Source organism: Syngnathus leptorhynchus, chromosome 4, assembly GCF_054491065.1.
Source record: "Syngnathus leptorhynchus isolate UIUO chromosome 4, UIUO_Slep, whole genome shotgun sequence".
In the NCBI taxonomy this organism is placed as follows: Eukaryota; Metazoa; Chordata; class Actinopteri; order Syngnathiformes; family Syngnathidae; genus Syngnathus; species Syngnathus leptorhynchus.
The window spans coordinates 16,042,070-16,060,393 of NC_141198.1; the positions used below are offsets into that span (position 1 = coordinate 16,042,070).

Consider the following 18,324-nt stretch of genomic DNA (forward strand, 5'->3'; position numbering starts at 1 on the left):
TTTAAAGACGATAAATTGACAAACGGGACAACGCCTATGTTAAAAAATCCGACACACGAGCAGTAAGACCAATTTAGTCCTTTAAGTTCCAACAAATGGCTACGTGATTAACTGCGCTAAGCAAAACCTTGCTTGCAAATGTGTCATCTTGCCCTGCTGCCTAGCTTAGCATTGTACGCCATTAGCTCATCTCACCATGAATGTCTAAAGACGCACAAGGCGGCCATGATTTGCGAGTCAGCTGTCAGATTTCACAAGCCCGGCCGGTGTGTCCAGCTGCCCTCTGCTCCCTTTAACACGCCATTAGCGCTGCTTTAATAGCGCTAACTGTTTACTTTCGGGCTCAGTCGTCGGCGGCTGCCTTTTTAGAGGGCCTCAATGGACCACCGCCACCGTTTACGACCGCACCCGGGAGAACCGATGCAAGACTTGCGTCGGAGTCACTTTGAGTCATTCATTCAACAAGCTGTCGATTCTTGTCGTTGTCCCACAAAATAACTTGACATTTATACCATTTGATGATTTGTTAATCATGAGTAAAATTCTATTCAAAACTAAAATAAAATCTTAATACTACGTAAAATTCTAAATGAAAATTTGAAAATTGTTTATTTCATAGTTAGGACACATTTAAGGCAATATTGAACAATGATGTTTGCAATATTCTTGTTACAAACCTTAGCGACCAAAATAAAAAAAAAATCACCTGTTTCATTTATCGGCACAAAATTTGCTGGACAGGAAGTCGGCCATTTTATTTTCAAGCACCCATTTTTGACTTCAGCAATACAGCAATGCCCCATTTATCTTGCAGGGTCACAGGAGGGTTAAATACTTGGTAACCGGGGGCCACTGAGGCTTTAAAGTGGGCCGTCCTTTCTGCACGTTTGCTGAACTGGACAGCGCTTGACTCTTGGGTGACTTTTGGGGTCAAACGTTAAGCTGCCTCCATTCAGGCCTGTGGTCAGTGGTCAGCTTTGTGCTCGTCACATTGTGCTGGACTTACTGGCCGTGTTAAGCGCAAACAAAAGCAGCCGGTGGATACTCTTCATTTTAGCTTAGCTGTAGCATTCATGTCCTGTCATGAATGATTTTATTTGATCATTTTTAGTCGTAGTATCGTTTTTAGCAGTAGGTGTATTTTTTGATCATATAAAATCAATCAAATCAATTATTATTATTTTATTATTATACAGTAGATCATGGCTTAATTCGAGACCCCCAAAATAGAATTCAGTCTCCCTACACAAAGTCCAAGCCAACCCCACCTCCTTCCCAATTTCATACAAAAAAAAAAAAACCCAGCTAAACGCTAATGCTTGCAAACGTTAGCTGCAGGCACTGCCTTAAGAAATCCTGGGGAAAAAATTCTTCATTAACAAAAAGTTTATTCAATAAATAGTTCAAATAAATAATATTTCTTTTACAAGCAACAACAGAAATCAATTCCACGAAGAGCTATCGGAGGCTAATTACGTGAATTAGCGTCACGACCTACAAAAAATACATCAATCTTTGGCGAGATGAGTTGCAAACTGTACAAAAACGAGTCATCTTCAAGAAAAAGAACAACAGTGCAATCTCGTCAGTCGAGGTGGAAAAAAAGATAGAAAAGTGCTTTTTTTGGGGGGGGGGGGGGGTTCGCGGAAATAAATGTCTTTTTGTAGACGAGTCGCTCCCTTTTTTGTAGACAAATACCGTACCTAACGAGTCATACATCCATGCACAATACAAACACAATGCTGCTCATGTGCAGTCCTCACAAAGGTCAGACCCGGGGGGGGGTCTGCAAGTCCATGATCCTACCAGGGTTCCGAGCTGCCACAGCTGGACCCTGGCGATGAGGGCGCCTCGGTGTCACTGGCCAGCGTCCAAGGACGCGAGGGTGAGCGCAGCTGCTCCATGTTGCCGCGCAGCAGCGTGAGGAGGGCGGCAGGGGCGTGCTCGGCTCGCCCGCCGCCGCCCTGGCTCTCGAGCAGGCGCGTTAGGAAGTCGATGTAGCGCATTGCCAGCCGCAAGATCTCGTTCTTGCTCAGCTTCTTCTCGGGCGGGTGCGTGGGGATGAGCTTGCGCAACTCGGAGAAGGCGCTGTTGACATTGTGCTGGCGCCAGCGCTCGCGCGTGTTGGTGAAGACTTTTCTGGTCATGATGGAGGAAGTGAGTAGATCTCGGGTTCCTGTGCCAAAACAAGCAAGTGTTGTCTCAGTTACAACCTCAAATTTGAAGATGAAAAGATTCCAGATTTTTATTTTTTTTTAACAATCATCAAATGACAAAAACACGTGAGTCTGAAGGAATTTGTATGAAGGCACGTTATGAGACCGGCATCGTTTTGCTAGGATTTATTTGGTGTCGTTTTTGTGGGTTCTTGGTGCAAATGAAGTGTTGAAGTGAGGAGTTTCAATTTTGTAAGTCCATAGCCTTGTCCAAAAGAAAAGTAGTGCTTTACTGCCATCTTTTTGGCAGCTGTAAGCAATTAGAAACATTCTCATACGTTTAAGTATTGCACATAGATGTAGAGCGTGCAATTAAAATATCGGGTGAAGCAGCATGTGGCACAGTAGCCAAGCTTGTTTTGGAAAACATCGGTTTACAACTGAAATTTGAATCATCTGAAAAAAAATCGAAAATTCAGTATAAAAAGAAAAAAAACTGGAAGCCCAAATTTTGAAAAATGTCGAAATGTATGCATGTTTATTTTCAAATATTGAAAGCGACATTTATGACACAATATTGAACAGCAAAACTGTTGTATTTATTGATATTTATTTATTCATATATATATATATATTTCTATATAGGGAAAAAAAAGTAGAGTTAAGGCATGTTTGAACGATTGCATTTTAATTCCTTCTAACCCTAATTTGTTTTATTAAGTGTCATTAACGACGAATCGTATTTTATCGACAAGTCCAAAATGATCCTTACCTTGTTGTCAAAGTTGTCCTTCGCGGGGGGTCATGAGCAGACGGAGCGGAGGGAAGAACCGGCTTTCGACACTCATCCAGAAAACAACACTGCCGCATGATTGCGTCTGACATTTTATAGTAGGCTTCTGAATGACGTGGTCATTGTGTGACGGGAAGGGGAGAGGAGAGGAGGGGGCGTGCCGGGGGGGGGGGGGGGGGGGAGTCAACGCCCCCTATTAACACCATCACACCACCCATCTATTATGACCACAATGAGGCACCTTCCTCATCATCATCACTTATCGCTGTGTGAACACTCTCAAGCGAGCATTCTCACTCACCTCCTCGCCTCCCCCCGATAATTGATATTTTCCTGACAATTATTATTATTTAATAGCGATGCCATTTGAGGACATTTATTAGGATGACAATATTGGATTCATTTGTGACAGGTTGAGTTTATATTACGCAATCACGTCACGGCGTGTTTGCAGTGATGTGCTTGCAATGATTTTCAACAAAACTGAATTCTCAGATTTCAGTTTTTTTTTTTATTTAGTTTGACTTTCCTGTAACTGAGACATCTTTCTTTCTTCTCCTACTGCAGTCGACACGTCGGGACAACCCACCGGTGGCAAAACCACCATTACGCCGTTAAAAATGGCCGCGAGCTTCGTTTGAATTCAACCCCATCGACCCACAGAAGGTAAAAGTAGCACATCCAGATTGACAGGTGAACAATATGTGTTTTGTGCGCCACTCTGGTAATCCTGTCCAGCCCCCCCCCCCACATAAATTAGCCAGGAAACGCTTGTCCACGCTTACTAAAAAAACAGCCCAGATTTAACCAATATTTTTTTTTCTTTTTTACACCCTTCAAGTGTTGTTTGAAAGACGCAGCCTTCCGTGAGACTCTCTGTGTGGAGTAGGAATTTGCATAATCTGATTAAGGGGCCGGGATTAGCCCCCTCGGCCCGTTTTTTTTTTTTTTTCTGAATCAACCATTCATGGGCGACGCCCTCTCGGCCAAGAGGCTGCACCTGCAGGCCCGACGCCATCGCGCTGACCCTCCTCACGCCAAATATTGGAGCGTCTTCTATTATATTATTATATTATTATTATTATTATATATTATATTATTATTATATTGTTTGTTGGATATTTAATAACTAGACAGAATTTACGTCCATATTCTTTATCCTCAGCGAAGAATGACTGACATTATATGTGGTCATTTTGTCCACAGTTGAAAAAGTTTTCACCTTCATCAAGCGAAGCTTAGTACTCGGTAACACGTTTACGACCTTGTTCCGATTTGGATCGAAACCTTTATTTCCCATCCATCACCTGTACGCGCCACGCAGGTTGATGGATGCCGGCGGACACTTTAACTGCGGCTGCGATCGGCGATAACGAGGCGACCTTTACACAGGCGGCCCCTTTCCCACCGTACAATCAGCACGCCATTACGTCCGCTGTTTACCCACCGAGCATTTAACGCAGCTCTTCGGACACGCCCCCCCCTTGTGCCATTCAACAGCATTGTCTCTATCTTTTTTTTTTTTCACCCCTTGCCTGCGTCACAGGCTCGTTAGTTGGTTATTGATGCCGGCCAGTGAGTGTGGGATGAGCCTGTCCGGACTCTCCCAGTCCAAGTCCCCAGGGGTGGTCTTTGTCTGGAGGACTTGTGGAGGTGGGGGGGGGGGGGGGGATTGTGATGGGGTGGATCATTCCTCTGGGGAGCTGCTTGACTGCGCTGGCTGGTAAAGATAAGCGTTCTCTCTCCACATGCTTAGGTGGTGATAAGGGGATTGCTGCACTCCACACTTGAATGTTTTTTTTTTTTTTGGACACACTCAGCGTTTTATTGTTTAAATGCACAAATACAGCACAGGAAAACACAGTAATGATATAAATACAGCACAGAACCGCTAGCAACTGTCATTCATATAAACCAAACAATTATGAACCGGAAATGAACGGAACAAGGTTCATTTAAAAGAGTCTCAGTCTGGTCTGTCCGTCCGTTCGTCCGGGCACCTTCTCGTAGCTCAGCCTGCTTTTTTTCAGAGGAGTCGGCGCTAAAGAATGCACAAATATAAACAGGATTATTTGGTTTTAATAGGTGCTTATATTTAAGTTTCATATTGAAGCTTACCCACTCGCATTTTCTTACCTTTCTACCGACCCACCCATCGATTCAAAATCTTACCAATCTACCCATTAACCAATCTATTTTCACCCCCATTTACCTTCCTTTGAATATAACCATCAATCAAACCTACTTACCCGTCTACTCACCATTTTCCTAGTGCTCTACTATCTCACCTATTCTAGGCAAGTCTGCCGCATCTTCACTTCTCTTCCTCTCTTGTCCCATCCAGCATCTCGATCCATACATCGTTGACGATCTCCCTCCCGTGTGTGAACCTGTACCAGTCGGACCACCTCTCCACAATGGGCCCTTTGAAGGCGGGCTGAGGAGGCTGCTGTAGGTGGTGTCCAAGAAACTCGGGCCTTGTTGCGACCACTCGCCGCTTCCCCTCTTTATCATCATTCCCGCCACGCTGCCTTGGCCCATGCTGCCAGTTAGCACCACTTCCTGGCTGGTTTCCCCTTTCCACAGATCGGCTCCTGACAAGCCACTAAGCTCCGGGCTACCGGCTGGCCATGTTGGGTCGTGAGTAAAAAATGTAGGTTCTCCCTGCGAGTACAAGCTGTTCTCTGTGTCATCTGGGGCCAACAGGAAGCTGGGATTGGTGCTAGGAAATAGTTCTGGAGCGGGAATGGACATCTCAGGTGGTGGAGGAAGAAATGGAGCAGGAGGAGAAGTAGGAGTAGGAGGAAGTGAATGGATTGGACTTGACCGGGCTGGCTGAGCTTCATACAGGGAAGTGATGTTGCTAAACAGCTGACCAAAAATAAAAGTATCATTATAAAGAGGAGCCCAAACGCATCTCCATATATTTCAAAATGGAAATTATTCTGACACAGCCCTTATATTGTGGATGATGCAGGTGTACCTATTGAAGTGTCCCGTGAGCATACCTTCAGGACCTTGTGTGGCACCTCCGGCAACATCTCCACCAGCTGCGTCAGAGAGGCGGCCAGTAGCCACGGCAACGAGGGCGCCCTTCTGAGCATGAGCTGAGCCACCAGCGGGTTGATGCAGGGAAAGTGCAACAGGATAAGCTCCTCCTGGTGAACGTGGAGGTGTAAATGGGGGGTGACAAATGTGAAGAGATCACATGGAGCTTCACCTGTGAAGGCGCGACAGCCAGCCAGTCTCGCTCGAGGTAATCGACGGGATCGCGAGCGCTGGACATCAGGCTGAGGAAACAGATCCGCTTGAGCCACCCTGCCACTTCCGCTACCTCTGATGCAATCAGCACCTATCGTAGGCAGGAGAACATTCCATTCTTATAATCGCAGAAGAATCCGCACAAAATGCCTCGGTACCTTGACATCCAGGTCCTCCAGCTTCATGCCAAAAAGCACTACTGACGAGTAGATCATCACCAAGTTGCCGAAGGCTTCGCTGGAGAACCTGCACCGATACACGTCGACTTGAATCCCATGCGGCGAGATGGCGACACGAGTCGAGAAGGTTTAGCTGCCATTTTCTACTCCTCATAAGAACTGATCAGATCAAATGACCTGAGCGGAACTGACCCTCCCCCTTTGCAGTCCGGGTAGTGCAGTATGATCCAACAGTAGTTGTACTGCAACGACAAAGCGGTGAGCCTCATCACGATGGCCTCGCAGGCTCGCTCCTCACACAGCTCCTCCTGCTCCTACGCACACACGTGCAAAATCTGGTTACAATAATACAAAAGTTCAATTGACCACGTGTCGGTTTACCTGAATAACGACGGCGGTGCTTTCGTCCACCGTGATGATGGAGTAGTAATCGGTCCCGCCCAGCATCTGCAGGGATGGACAGTGACTTCTCTCGAGTAGCATTATGTTGAATCTGCCATATCAGCAAAAAAAAAAACAAAAAAAATTCGAGGTGACCAAATTTTCTCACTTCACTATATATATACCGTAAGCGACACTTACGTAGACTCCAGCATCTGCGGCAGGAGAGGCAGATTGAGGAGCGATTCCGTCACCAACAACACGTACGCCACCTTGTCCTCCAGGCTCTCCTCCAGGCTCTCCTGCTCATCTGTGGGAATATTCAATCCAAAATCACCTCCCGGATCAACTAGAAGGGGCCGAGCGAGTCGGGTACGTACCTATGCCGGGGAGGACCGTGTCGAAAGTGAGGTGCTTCACTCTCCTCTCCTTGCAGACGGTCGCCCACGGAGACGGGCCCGGGTGGTCGTACTCCACCACCAGAGAGAAAATGTCCCACGGGAAGTCCGGACCCAGATGCTGCTCGTACACCAGTACACACCTGCTGGCCAGAACGCTATACGGACCAGGTAAAGGACTCAACTTAGAAGTAGGGCCTAACAGCTATGGCTTATTTTAGTCCGAGGCCGATTCCAATTAATCGGCCGATTAATCATCCAAAATATGATGAATAAAATCATGTTACCACCCTCAGCCACAATTCTAAACTTTTTAAGTGGATGAGCGTTGATGTTCTTACCCACCTTTTAACAACTCTAGCACCGTTCAGTTTGCTGCTGTTGTTATCAGGGTGAATTGTACATATAGCTGCAGAGATACAAATAGTAGCTAAACACGGTCACGGTATTTCATGCTTATATGGTCATACTGAGTCAAGAGTTATGTTTTTTTTTTTTTTTTTTATGATGATGCAATTAACAGCTGACCAAAATGCAAAATTTACCATCTCAAGAAAAGAGTATGACATAAGAAACTGTTCAAATGGTTCCATTGGTTAAAAGCTCAATTAAGAGTGTAGTGCCGCCACCTAGTGTGCAAAGTTATCAATGACATGTTAAAGCTCACCAGTCAGTTGTTTCAAGCTTTGCTCGATTGTCGACATCCTTTGGTTACAGTTACGTGACACGATGAGAAGAATCTGCAGCAAAGCAAAAGTATCATGTTATTGTAGCGGTGAGTTTTTTTTTTTTTTTTTTTTTTTCCCAAATACTGACTGACTTTGTCATGCAGCGCCACCAGCTTCTGCAGCTCCAGCAGTTTGACGTCAGATTCGTGATTCCTGCCCCCGAGGTGCAAAATGATGTGCAGCCTCCTCAGTAGCCGAATCAGACCCGTGTCCGTACAAGTCTCCTCTGCCTTGCTCAGGTACTCTAAAGCGGGAAAACTTGATTGGTCCAGTGGAGAATCCAAGTACACAGCAATGTTGTTACCAACCCACGGCGGCGCTCAGGTGACACTTCAACAGCAGCTCCTTGGCTCTAACCAGCGTGTGGATAACAAGCACCTGGTGCAACAGTTGCTCCTCATCTGCAGGCAACACCATGTCAAGCTTTTTGAACGGTTCTCTCAAAATCCCCCCCCCGAGTCCAACCTCCTCTCGACGCTGGGGTTGCCCTGCGCGTCGCCAATTCTCTTTGTTTGAGCACGTAGCGCGTTTGGTCCGAAGCGAGGCGCTCAAAGTCCCTCCAGGTCGGGAGATTGAGGCCCAGCTCCGTAGCTGAGGACAGACGAGGCTCGGCCAAAGACCGCAGTTCTCGGTAGGCCTGACGCTGGCTGCCTGAGGGCGACATTAAAACACATCTTGAGTTCTTCTGGAAAAAGAATCAAAAAAAGTTCTTCTCAATCATGTTTTATCTCTGTATGGCAAGGAAAAAGCAGGTCCATCACCTACCGGTGGCTTGAATTTGAATTACGCTACTTTGGGACGCATCCTGAGCAGCAGCGCTCATCTGCTCTCTAGTGGCATGTCCTGACGCTGCAGGTGTAATGACGGAGTTGGTGAGGGGCTTCTTGCCCGCTTTGCGTGTCTGCCGGGGAGTAGGCTGCACCACAGAGAGCCTTTCTTTTTCTCGTTCTTCCTCTGGCGCTGAACGACACACGAGATCGCAAATTTGAAAGCCAGTAGATCACTGGAGCCGACGCTCCCATCCGCAGGCCGTTGGATACAGATAGATTTCATATAGGCGTATATAGGTTCCATTTGCGAATGTCGGCAATTCATTTCCTTATGTCAGCATGTTTTTCATTTTTTTTACAGACTTTATATCAATGTAAAAAAAAAAAAAAAAAATCTAAACAATAGCTATTAACTGCAGATTCCCACAAAACGTCACCTGCAGTGGGAGCGGACGCCTGCTGCGATCTCAGCATCATGAAAGCGGTCAGCGGGTCGCCGTGCTGCACCGGATGACGTCCGGCTGCTGTGACGACGCCTCTCTTGTCCATTTTCTGACTTCTGAAGTTGGCTTCCAGCTTAGAAGAAGGAGGAGGTACGGACGACACTTGGACACATGACTTGTTAGCGCTTCTGTTGTCGGAGCTTGATTTGACTTCCTTTGTGTGGCGAGCGAGATTTTTTGGAGCAAACTCAGCAGAATTTGTGTAGTTTGGGACCAAGATGAGAGCAGTTTTAGACTCTTCCGCTTCAGGTGAAATACTTTGGAAGCAGTCTTGAGAGACAACAAGAGAAATGGTAGTTAGCGAGGATTTGTAAGTCCACGAGGTCTGAGCTTGACTAAAGTTCATAAATCAAAAGTGAGCTATCACTAACCTAACACATTCTTGAAGTCCTCACGAGAAGGAACGTCAGTGGTCAGCCTCTCCGGCGACTCCCGCATGTCACCAAACAATTCTCCCATCTCCGTTTCTATCGGCAAACTCTCCAAGGAGGTGGACTTCAAGGCTTCGCTCAGAGGCTCAAAGTTAACGGCTGCTTCTTCGACTTCAGGTTCTGTCAAAAGATACGAATTGTATCATGTAGTGTAACTCAGATGTTACCCCGGGAAAATCTTGATTCTACCTGCAAACAGCAAGCTCAGTACATAGTTTGGATGCTTCTCGGCCTTCCAGAGCACCGCCCTCAACTGTTTCTGAGATTCTGCTGACACCAAAGATCTAGAGTGTCATAAAAATAAAATCCAGATAAAAAAAAAACCAGTACAAATATACCAAGTCTACAGATTGTCCTGTCATCACTCACAATATGTCCACTGGAGACAATTCTTCTCTCTGAAGGTCACGTAAGCTCAGACTGGGATGGCAGCGACTGGTTTCAGCAGTTGGTGGAGTCAGAGTCACCTCCAGCTCCATTTCGGTCGGAAGCATCACCCACTCTAAAACAAATACAGCGGGAAAATATCCACAAAATGTTTTTAAAGGGACTCGAGACTTTGAAGTGCTGACTGACCTTTGCATTCGTTTTAGTTGGTCAGCTCGAAAACACAAACAGACTTTCTAGGTATGTCCAATACCAGCACCAAAATATTGTGGTAAAACCAGTTCCGGTTCCCGATATGTTTGTCTCGCAAGAGGGAAATCAATAGTACCGGTACAAGGCCTTGTTATGTACCAAAGCCATCGTAGTATCGGACCAGTTATAATACCAGAACCAAGTCCAGTTATATTACAGAACCACTACCAGCCCTTTTTATAGTCTCAGAACCAGATTCTACGACCAGACCCAACTGGTGCCATCTCTTTTCTCTCTAGCTTCTGTATGAAGAGACTTAATAGTAGCAGAACCGGAATATGGCGTACGTATGAACACTGGTGCTTCAGTAGTACCAAAACCTGAGTTTCTAATACCAACCTGGAGGGGTATCCTTCATCCAGTCTTCTTTGTTAGTTGATTCCACTGAAGAAAAATGGCAAATATCCACTGATGCTGATTTATCTGGAGGACAAACAAAACAAAACTTTTGTCATTCGTATGTTAAGGTCACCGACCCGTTTGTTACCTTTGAAAAGCGCTTCCAAGTCGGGGATTTGCTCAGACTCTTCTGAAACCACATTCAAATAATGACAAACACTCGAAAAGCTTCTGGGGTGGTCGACGGTCATCATGTGATTGTCCAGAAACTCGGGTAATAGCAAAGGCTTACCAGAATAAGAATGAACAGTCAGTCAGGAGAACAAAAACGACTGTGATGTGAGTTAAGTTACCTCGTTTGGTGTCGGTGACTCTTTTGTAAACACCTCGGTGATGACATCTTCTATGTGCACTTCATTACGGGACCTCTCGTAAGGCGCGCAGTGTCTGTAAGTTTGGAATCAGCACTTTACACTTGCATTCAAAATAGTATTTATGACATAGTGGTGGGAAGTAATGAAGTATAAATACCACACAGTCGCTGTTAAATTCTTTTTCAATTTAGCACGTTGGTACGTTCCGGATTTGGCACTTTTAAATCTTTTAAGTGCCTTTCTAAGTCAAGTATCTGTACTTCAACCCTTTGTGTACCTGAATATTGTTTCCTCAATGACAGAGTCTCTGCTCATGCTTATCAGCGGGTCAGCCACCAACAGGGTCTTCAGCCGGGACACTTTGCTCTTCAGGGTTGGCAAAAGTTTCAAACTAGGCAGGAAATTGGCAGCCACCATGTCTTCCGGTAGGAGCAGATCTGCCAAAATCCAATAATGATTCCAGTGGCAAATTTTCCTTTCCGTACGTATTTATTTACCGTTGTCTTTAGTTACAAAATCCAGCTGCGTAGTCCACTTGGCGAAGGTTTCCTCACACAGATGGCCAAGCTTCTCCAGCTTGCCCTTGACACTCCCAGCGTCATCAAATCTGGAGCAGAACAAAGCTACTGTCATTCTAAAAACTACAGACGTAGGGTTGTATCGTAAACAAAATCTCAAAATCTGCTATGAGCTAGTGAAAAGATTGAAAAGCACAGGTTAAAGGGGTACGTCACTTTTCTGCTGAGTTGACGTGTTGTGTTGTTTCTCTGAGGTCATCCAGGACAGAAAAGCTGGGTGAACAGGTGGAAATAACCTTCCCTAAACAATCATCACAATCACATGATAGAAATGTTATCTTGCATTCATCATTAAATTGATAATAGTCTTTCAGATGTGTACCTTTGACCCACGGTTTCCTGTAGGCATCCTCCATCAAGGCGCCATTGTGAGGGTAATGGTCATCCTTGTAAGATATGTAAGGCGTGGGGAGTGCTAGCAAGTCCATCATCACCGTCAAACGGTTTCTGTTCTGGAAGTAGGATTTGTTTTATCATGTCAAATTTTTATTTATTTTTTTCGGCGGGTGTTTAACTTTATTGTAGACTTAAACCCACCTCAAAGACATAATCCAGAGCTAGAAAGCTGGCACAAGGGAACATAGTTGAATTCTACCTGGAAATTTAATCAAATAATCTTTAACACATTTGGCGGGAGGGGGGTGCCTGTATTTTCAATTCGACTAGGCTAATGCTAGCTAAGCTAGAGCTAACAAGTATACAAAACTACACGATTGACAACTATTTTTTTTATTCGAAAATGAAGAGTACTCTATTCTTATGGACCACAATAATGTCTAGACGCAACCTAACCGTTTTTTTTTAAATTTTATGTTAATTTACCTTTTGTTATTTTCTCCAAGTAGCAACAGATATCCCGAAATCGATGACCGTCAAAGCTCGTCACGAGGTGAGACAATTCACGGCCCTGCTAAAAGTCCCCCGTTTGCTACGTTTTTAACGATATTAACTATTTCCATAACACGGCGCTAAAATGTATTGTTGTAAATACTTCAATTATTTTACACTACCGAGGAACCATGGAGTTTAAAGCTCTATTTCACAACACGGCGCTACGGTGTATTGTTGTAAAGACTTCAATTATCTTACACTACCCGAAAAACCACAAAAATACGCATTTAAAAGCTGGTTAGCTTGTGACAAAACGTTACTAAAATAAATACGTTACGTTTTTAACAATTAAATTAAAATATCATCTGCACCATATTATTTGGTAAACAAGACAAAATGTAATCTTGTCCACCAGGTGGCGGTATTAGTAGATCAGAAATTATGAAATGATATGAAATAACGTAAAGACAAACAAAGCCTAAATATCAGATGTGGTCATCTTTTGTAGCTGTCTAAAGACAATGTAAAATTGTATAAATGTATGAGTCCTGTAATTGTGGTTGTGCATAATCCCCATTAGACTTAGTCGTTTTTTTGTATGTGTATCGTGGGGGAAATGTGAGTAAACCTATTTGCTGCTGCTGAAAAAAATAATTATATACCAACTCGCAATCACGATATTGTAGAGAAAAAAAAAAAAACATTTTTCCAAAATGTTAAACTCTAATGTGCCAGGACGCCCCACACAAAAAAAGACGCCCTATTCATCACTGCTTGTTTTTAATTATCATTACATGATGATTCTATTTGTATTTAATTGCAGTTTTCCTAATATGTCAGGACAAGGCGCAACCATTTTGGCAAAGTTACATTGCCAACAATAAGGTTTTCTTGAAGCTTCATCCATGGAGCAGCAGGCGCTTTTTAGGGCTGTGTCGGGCTCCACAGTTGCTCATTTCTTATGTTCCTCAATCTGCTCCACCTCGCTGGACTCGTCCACCACTTTGCCGTTGATCATCGTCTGAGTGACCACCTTGACAATCTTCCTGGTGCGCACGTCAGGGTCTCCTAAGAGGAGGGTGGGGGGGAAAAAATAAAATAAAAATAATGTACATATACGTATAGTTGTATTCAACAATTTAATGCGTAACTTATAAAACAATTCGAGTAATTCAGGACTTACTTTTAGGAGTTGGAGGTTTTTCTTTCACCCTGCAGGAGAAGAAGCTCAGTCAGAACCAGTTTTTGTTTCTTCACCTCCCTCACACTACTACATTTCAAAGCGTCCTTACATCTCCTCTCCTTCCAGCAGCTTCCTGTAGGTGGCGATCTCCATCTCCAGGTTCTGCTTGATGCGCAAAAGCTGCTCGTACTCAGTTTTGTGGCGCTGCATATCCAGGCGCAGCTGAGACAGCTCATCCTCCAGCTGCACCAGCGCCACCTGCAGGCGGTCCATCTCCACCGAGTACTTCTGCCCCGTCTCCATCAGGTTGCCCTCCAGCATGCCTACCTGGGAAACGCACAATCCAGGTTAGAAGGCAGTGAGTGAACCCTTGCTACTCATGGGTGAATTTTGGTCATGTTGGTTCATCAGTGACCTCTTGGCAAACAAACATGGCACCAACTGTCAACACAATATCATCAATGTGATGAATACGCTCCCTTTGTGTGTGCTGAGCAAACATGAATCATGGCCAGTATGAGTCTACTCAAATTGTTTCCATGGTGTGTGTATCACCCCGGCGTCAAAATGATCACAGCGATTGATTGTAGCCGCAACGAAACGTCACCAGCTGAGAACATTTCCCGATGCGAAACAAAAAGAATCATTTTGAAAGCTTGGAAAAAAACGGTTAGGTTTGCACTCCGCTGGCTTTTTAGCATATTTATATTATTTATTTACTGCTGGTTACCTGCTTGCGAAGACCGTCCAATTCTACCTCGAGCGCCTGCAAGAAACGTCGCCTCTCGCCTAGCTCGCTTTGGGCAAATCGGAGCGCCTCGTTGCTCTCCTTCACCTCCGACTGCACAGCGTCCAGCTGCACACACACACGCGCGGCGCATTGCACAGAACATAAGGAATGTGTTCCACACATATAAAATCACTTAAAAAATATACACGCTGTAGAGGATTTGCATAAAGCTGACCAACCTTCTTGAGGTACCAGGCCTCGGCCTCCTCCTTGTTCTTGCGTGCGATGCCCTCATACTGGACCCTCAGCTCGGCCATTATGGCACCCAAATCGGGGCCCTGAGCAGCGTCCACTTCCACGTTCACCTGTTCATTGGCCAGGCGGACCTTGAAGGAGCTCTTCTCCTGAAAAAAAAAAAACAACAACAAAATTTTGACTATTCCATAAGCCTTCCATGCTGTTGGCTAATTGGCCTCCAGGTTCTTCATCTTGGATTGCGTGTCTACTTTCCTGCCTTGAAGGTGTGGCCATACAGACTTGATGTTTTTTGAAGGTTTTCATTACTGTTCAAACACTGCAAGTTTGATGCAGCCGAGCCACCGATAGCAAAAGCAAACACGGCGGGAGTCTTTTACAACCATCGCTGCACGCCTTTGTACATACTTAATGGACATCCTCCTGGGAAACTGTAGCTTGCAAAATCATTCTAAAGTACTTTACGGATGTTTGTGGACGGTAATGACCAAAAGATGACATACGCGCTTATTAATGTGTAAGCCAGACCTCATCGTGGTTCTTCTTGAGGAAGTAGAGCTCCTCCTTAAGGCTGTCCAGATCTCCTCTCAGCATGGAGATAATCTGGTCGTGATCGGACTTGGCTCGCCTCAGGGCCTGGCAGTCGCGCTCTACCGATTGACACAAGGCCACCTCCGCCTCCCACCTGGATGGACAGAATAATCACAATCGTGTGATGACACTTGGCCAATTGTATGACTGGAGTGATATGGCAAGTACCGCGATACCAAAACCCCGATACCACCGCTGATACCGATACAAATGTCGATACAGTAACCGAAGCCGATACTTTTTAATATTTAAAATATAATCGGATTTTTGCAACGTATGATAAGGGGTGAAGTCTTCACATGATGGTGAACATGGAATGGAATGTTTCAAATAGACGCACTCTGCTGCTGTCATTTCGCACAGTGGCGGAAAAAGTCATTAATTCACCTGGCTTGGCAGTCTGGCGCTCACGTGCGAAAATGAACGCTGTGTGTGTTTGTGTGCCTCTCACTTGACCCTGAAGTCATCGGCCGCCAGCTTGGCGTTGTCGATCTCCAGCATGAGGCGGGCGTTCTCCAGCGTCCTCTTCCGCACCTGAAGGATCCAAACATTGCTGAGTTACCTTGTTTTGTTTTTGCAGATTCCAAGATCCTGACCTCTTGCCCGATGGCGTGCGCCTGAGCCATCATGTTGTCCACATCGTGTCCTTTGGGCTGCCTCTCCACCATCAGTTGTTTGATTTTCATCTCTAGCTCGGCGTTGGACCTCTCCAGGGAGCGCACCTTTTCCAGGTAATTGGCCAGACGGTCGTTCAACCCCCGCATGGTCTCCTTCCCGTTGGCCCCCGCTCCCAGCCCGTTCAGGGACAGGCCGGCGCCCAGCAGGTGGAGCCCGTTGCCCACCGACAAGGAGCGCGACAGGGCGCCGGCCATGGACATGGCCGGTTTGGAGCGGGCGCCGCTCCTGGCGCCATCTCTCACCGACACGCTCGAGAATGAAGGCTGGCGCACCGAGTAGCTGCGCACAGACAGCGTTGACGCCATCCTCCTGCGAATTCTACACAAACGGGCCCGCGTTAAACTGTCTCATTTGCTTTCAAACGTAATTTAAGCCTGGGTTGAAACCCCATATTTGAATTCAATCCCAGGGCAACATAAACACTTGTTTGGAAATCATATTTTGCCATCATACACTCAAACCCATATTTGAAACTGTAACAGAAACCCGCATCCCAGAAACCCTATTTTGAAAATCCAACCCAAGCTAGAAAGCCAAATTCAAAAGCATAACCCTGCCTTGATGCCTTATTTTAGAAGCTCACTCATTTCTTGTAATTCTATTGTTGTTCATTTGTTAGACTTACGCAATTGGTGAAGCTTGGGATCCGCTGGACGAACGCGTCCTGGCCGTGGGAAACGAGGCTGTGCAGGTGAGTCTGGCTGCACAGGATCGCCTCTCGGTCTCTTAGGGTGGAGACTATGAGCGAGAGGAGGAGGCAGGGCGAGGAGGAGGAGGAGGCAACATGACACCCTGGAGGTGGAAAAAGTTGCCTTCCAAAATGCAACTTGGAAGAATGGTTGATTGTTAGGCGATATAAATGTGAATAGAATCATCGGATTGACATTTGTATCAAGCATTTTGCGATGGAAGACGATACATAAGTCTAAAAACTGACCCTCAATGACACAAGTTGTCTGTAGGAAAAGTTCAGATACAAATCCTTTTTCTCTGTTGAAATGAATGGGAATGCCATTAATCCGTTCCAGCCTCCCCAAATAACCAACAAAAACATTTGAAGTGGGTTTTTTTTAATGAGAAAAAATCACTCTATAATATTGTACTTTATGAAGACATACAGTGATGATATAATTATGTAGAATTTAAAAAAAAAAAATTAACCCGATTTTGTAACTCTTTCTTATTCACTCCCATGGACATTTTGCTGCTGCCTGCGTTGGCCACTGGGGGACACTCTGACGGATGGGCACAGATGATAAAGAATATATGACTGTGAGTACTAGTCCATTGAATGTCTGAATTTGTCGCTGCACTGTTTGTCTTTAATCTGTTTTCGCGTCAGCATTATTCCAAAAGTCAGTAAAATGTACATTTTTAAATATTTTGTAGTTATACGAACATTTTTCATTCACTTCTAAGAAACAATAATCTGATAGAAAGTACAGATATCGTAGAGAGTAAAGGTAAAAGTATCAATACTCAAGTAAAGTACACTGGTCGCATATTTGTACTCAACAACGGGTTTGCACAACCGGGACCTGAGAAAGCGGGCCCTGGCGCTCGTAACAAAGGTACCAAAGAATGAGGAGAAAGCAAAGACCCCTGAGAAATGAAAGGGCGTTCCCGGCCTGAAGTGCAAAGCAGGTTTTGCGTGCACAAAACGCTCACACGCAGCCATGTTGACTCTTCGCCGTTCAGGCCATATTGACTTTCATTTCCTGTAAGATATCCGTCACCACAAAGCAGACAGGATTTACCTAGCCCAAAAATTGACCATACTGGCTTGATCAATAACGGGAAACAAAATTCAACAATTGCCTTGTTTTATTTCTTTATTTCATGCAATTACATTCACTTTAATATGATATCATGTTATGATATCACTGATTAGTTCATATTATTTAATACTACCATATTCAACTAACCACATAAAAATGTTAACATTACTTTTTGAATTAATTGTATTCCTTAATTTATATTTAAAATAAAATTATTTCATGAAAAAATTATTCAAATGTTTCACGCAATAGTGCATAATAAGTCATTTCTTTTTAGTCATTTTTATTTTATATAGTATATATTTTTTATACAATCATCCAATTTAAATATATGTTGCTTGTTGCAATTACATCAACTTTAATGTAACTTAATATCGTCTGTCTTTAGCTCTTGTGTTTTTATTCCTTTTAAAATTAAACAATATAGTGTATATGCATATAAAATAAAAGTGCATGTACAACATCATGTACAATATATTTTAAACTTGGCGTGAGAGTACAGTATAGGTGGATAGAAAAATGTGTGTGATACCTGTTTTGAGTCTCCGGGGAAGATTGTATGACCGTGACTGACTGACCTGATTCAGTGACTCACCTGCAGTAACTTCCATTATTTACTCAATCGCATCCGCACACATTTGTGCTATTATTAACTTGCATTAGTCAGAGTAACTCAATCACCCAACACCAAATTAGGTCTTGTGTCTATATTTCTGCGCTAAAAAATGAAATGCCTTACCCCTATTGG

General features: G+C 44.5%; 3 protein-coding genes and 1 long non-coding RNA gene across 6 annotated transcripts; 1 reads left to right on the forward strand and 3 right to left on the reverse strand.

Annotated features, from left to right (window-relative positions):
- Positions 1–1,802: 1,802 nt before the first annotated feature.
- Positions 1,803–2,977, reverse strand: tal2 (T-cell acute lymphocytic leukemia 2). Its single transcript, XM_085910670.1, has 2 exons — positions 2,929–2,977; positions 1,803–2,176 (listed from the first exon to the last, which is right to left on the reverse strand). Exon 2 carries the CDS (start codon positions 2,145–2,147, stop codon positions 1,803–1,805), a length of 345 nt encoding a protein of 114 aa, XP_085766796.1. The 5' UTR covers positions 2,148–2,176; positions 2,929–2,977.
- Positions 2,978–4,716: 1,739 nt separating this feature from the next.
- On the reverse strand, positions 4,717–12,756 carry shoc1 (shortage in chiasmata 1). 3 transcript variants are annotated; one of them, XM_085910903.1, is made up of 28 exons: positions 12,353–12,756; positions 12,068–12,125; positions 11,853–11,982; positions 11,687–11,771; positions 11,450–11,559; positions 11,230–11,389; positions 10,932–11,025; positions 10,727–10,865; positions 10,579–10,662; positions 9,970–10,102; positions 9,790–9,884; positions 9,541–9,720; positions 9,104–9,439; positions 8,662–8,856; positions 8,362–8,547; positions 8,205–8,297; positions 7,989–8,140; positions 7,836–7,908; positions 7,514–7,577; positions 7,151–7,326; positions 6,972–7,080; positions 6,771–6,882; positions 6,582–6,703; positions 6,369–6,456; positions 6,170–6,301; positions 5,958–6,107; positions 5,238–5,820; positions 4,717–4,990 (listed from the first exon to the last, which is right to left on the reverse strand). In XM_085910903.1, exons 2-28 carry the CDS (start codon positions 12,110–12,112, stop codon positions 4,905–4,907), a joined length of 3,912 nt encoding a protein of 1,303 aa, XP_085767029.1. In that variant the 5' UTR covers positions 12,113–12,125; positions 12,353–12,756; the 3' UTR covers positions 4,717–4,904. The 3 variants fall into 3 exon arrangements, with proteins under 3 accessions (XP_085767029.1, XP_085767031.1, XP_085767030.1); XM_085910905.1 differs by having other exon boundaries at positions 5,211–5,820; XM_085910904.1 differs by lacking the exon at positions 12,068–12,125.
- LOC147058479 (uncharacterized) lies at positions 7,001–9,914 on the forward strand. The gene is made up of 4 exons (XR_015065954.1): positions 7,001–7,142; positions 7,207–7,339; positions 8,001–8,135; positions 9,086–9,914. It is a non-coding gene; the product is annotated as an uncharacterized LOC147058479 (long non-coding RNA).
- A 389-nt stretch (positions 12,757–13,145) lies between the features above and the next one.
- On the reverse strand, positions 13,146–16,474 carry krt1-c5 (keratin, type 1, gene c5). Its single transcript, XM_085910909.1, has 9 exons — positions 16,424–16,474; positions 15,717–16,116; positions 15,572–15,654; positions 15,058–15,214; positions 14,514–14,678; positions 14,275–14,400; positions 13,654–13,871; positions 13,545–13,573; positions 13,146–13,429 (listed from the first exon to the last, which is right to left on the reverse strand). The coding sequence occupies exons 2-9, from the start codon at positions 16,101–16,103 to the stop codon at positions 13,314–13,316; spliced, it is 1,281 nt and encodes a 426-aa protein (XP_085767035.1). The 5' UTR covers positions 16,104–16,116; positions 16,424–16,474; the 3' UTR covers positions 13,146–13,313.
- Positions 16,475–18,324: the final 1,850 nt, after the last annotated feature.

Coding starts and splice junctions, on each gene's coding strand:
- tal2 (XM_085910670.1), bottom strand. CDS start 2,147: ATGACCAGAAAAGTCTTCACCAACACGCGCGAGCGCTGGCGCCAGCAC.
- shoc1 (XM_085910903.1), bottom strand. CDS start 12,112: ATGTTCCCTTGTGCCAGCTTTCTAGCTCTGGATTATGTCTTTGAG. Junction 11,772..11,852: donor CAGGAAACCGTGGGTCAAAG/GTACACATCTGA, acceptor ATGATTGTTTAG/GGAAGGTTATTTCCACCTGT. Junction 6,457..6,581: donor CCGGACTGCAAAGGGGGAGG/GTCAGTTCCGCT, acceptor GTATCGGTGCAG/GTTCTCCAGCGAAGCCTTCG.
- krt1-c5 (XM_085910909.1), bottom strand. CDS start 16,103: ATGGCGTCAACGCTGTCTGTGCGCAGCTACTCGGTGCGCCAGCCTTCA. Junction 15,655..15,716: donor CGCACGCCATCGGGCAAGAG/GTCAGGATCTTG, acceptor TGGATCCTTCAG/GTGCGGAAGAGGACGCTGGA. Junction 13,872..14,274: donor TGGACGGTCTTCGCAAGCAG/GTAACCAGCAGT, acceptor TGCGTTTCCCAG/GTAGGCATGCTGGAGGGCAA.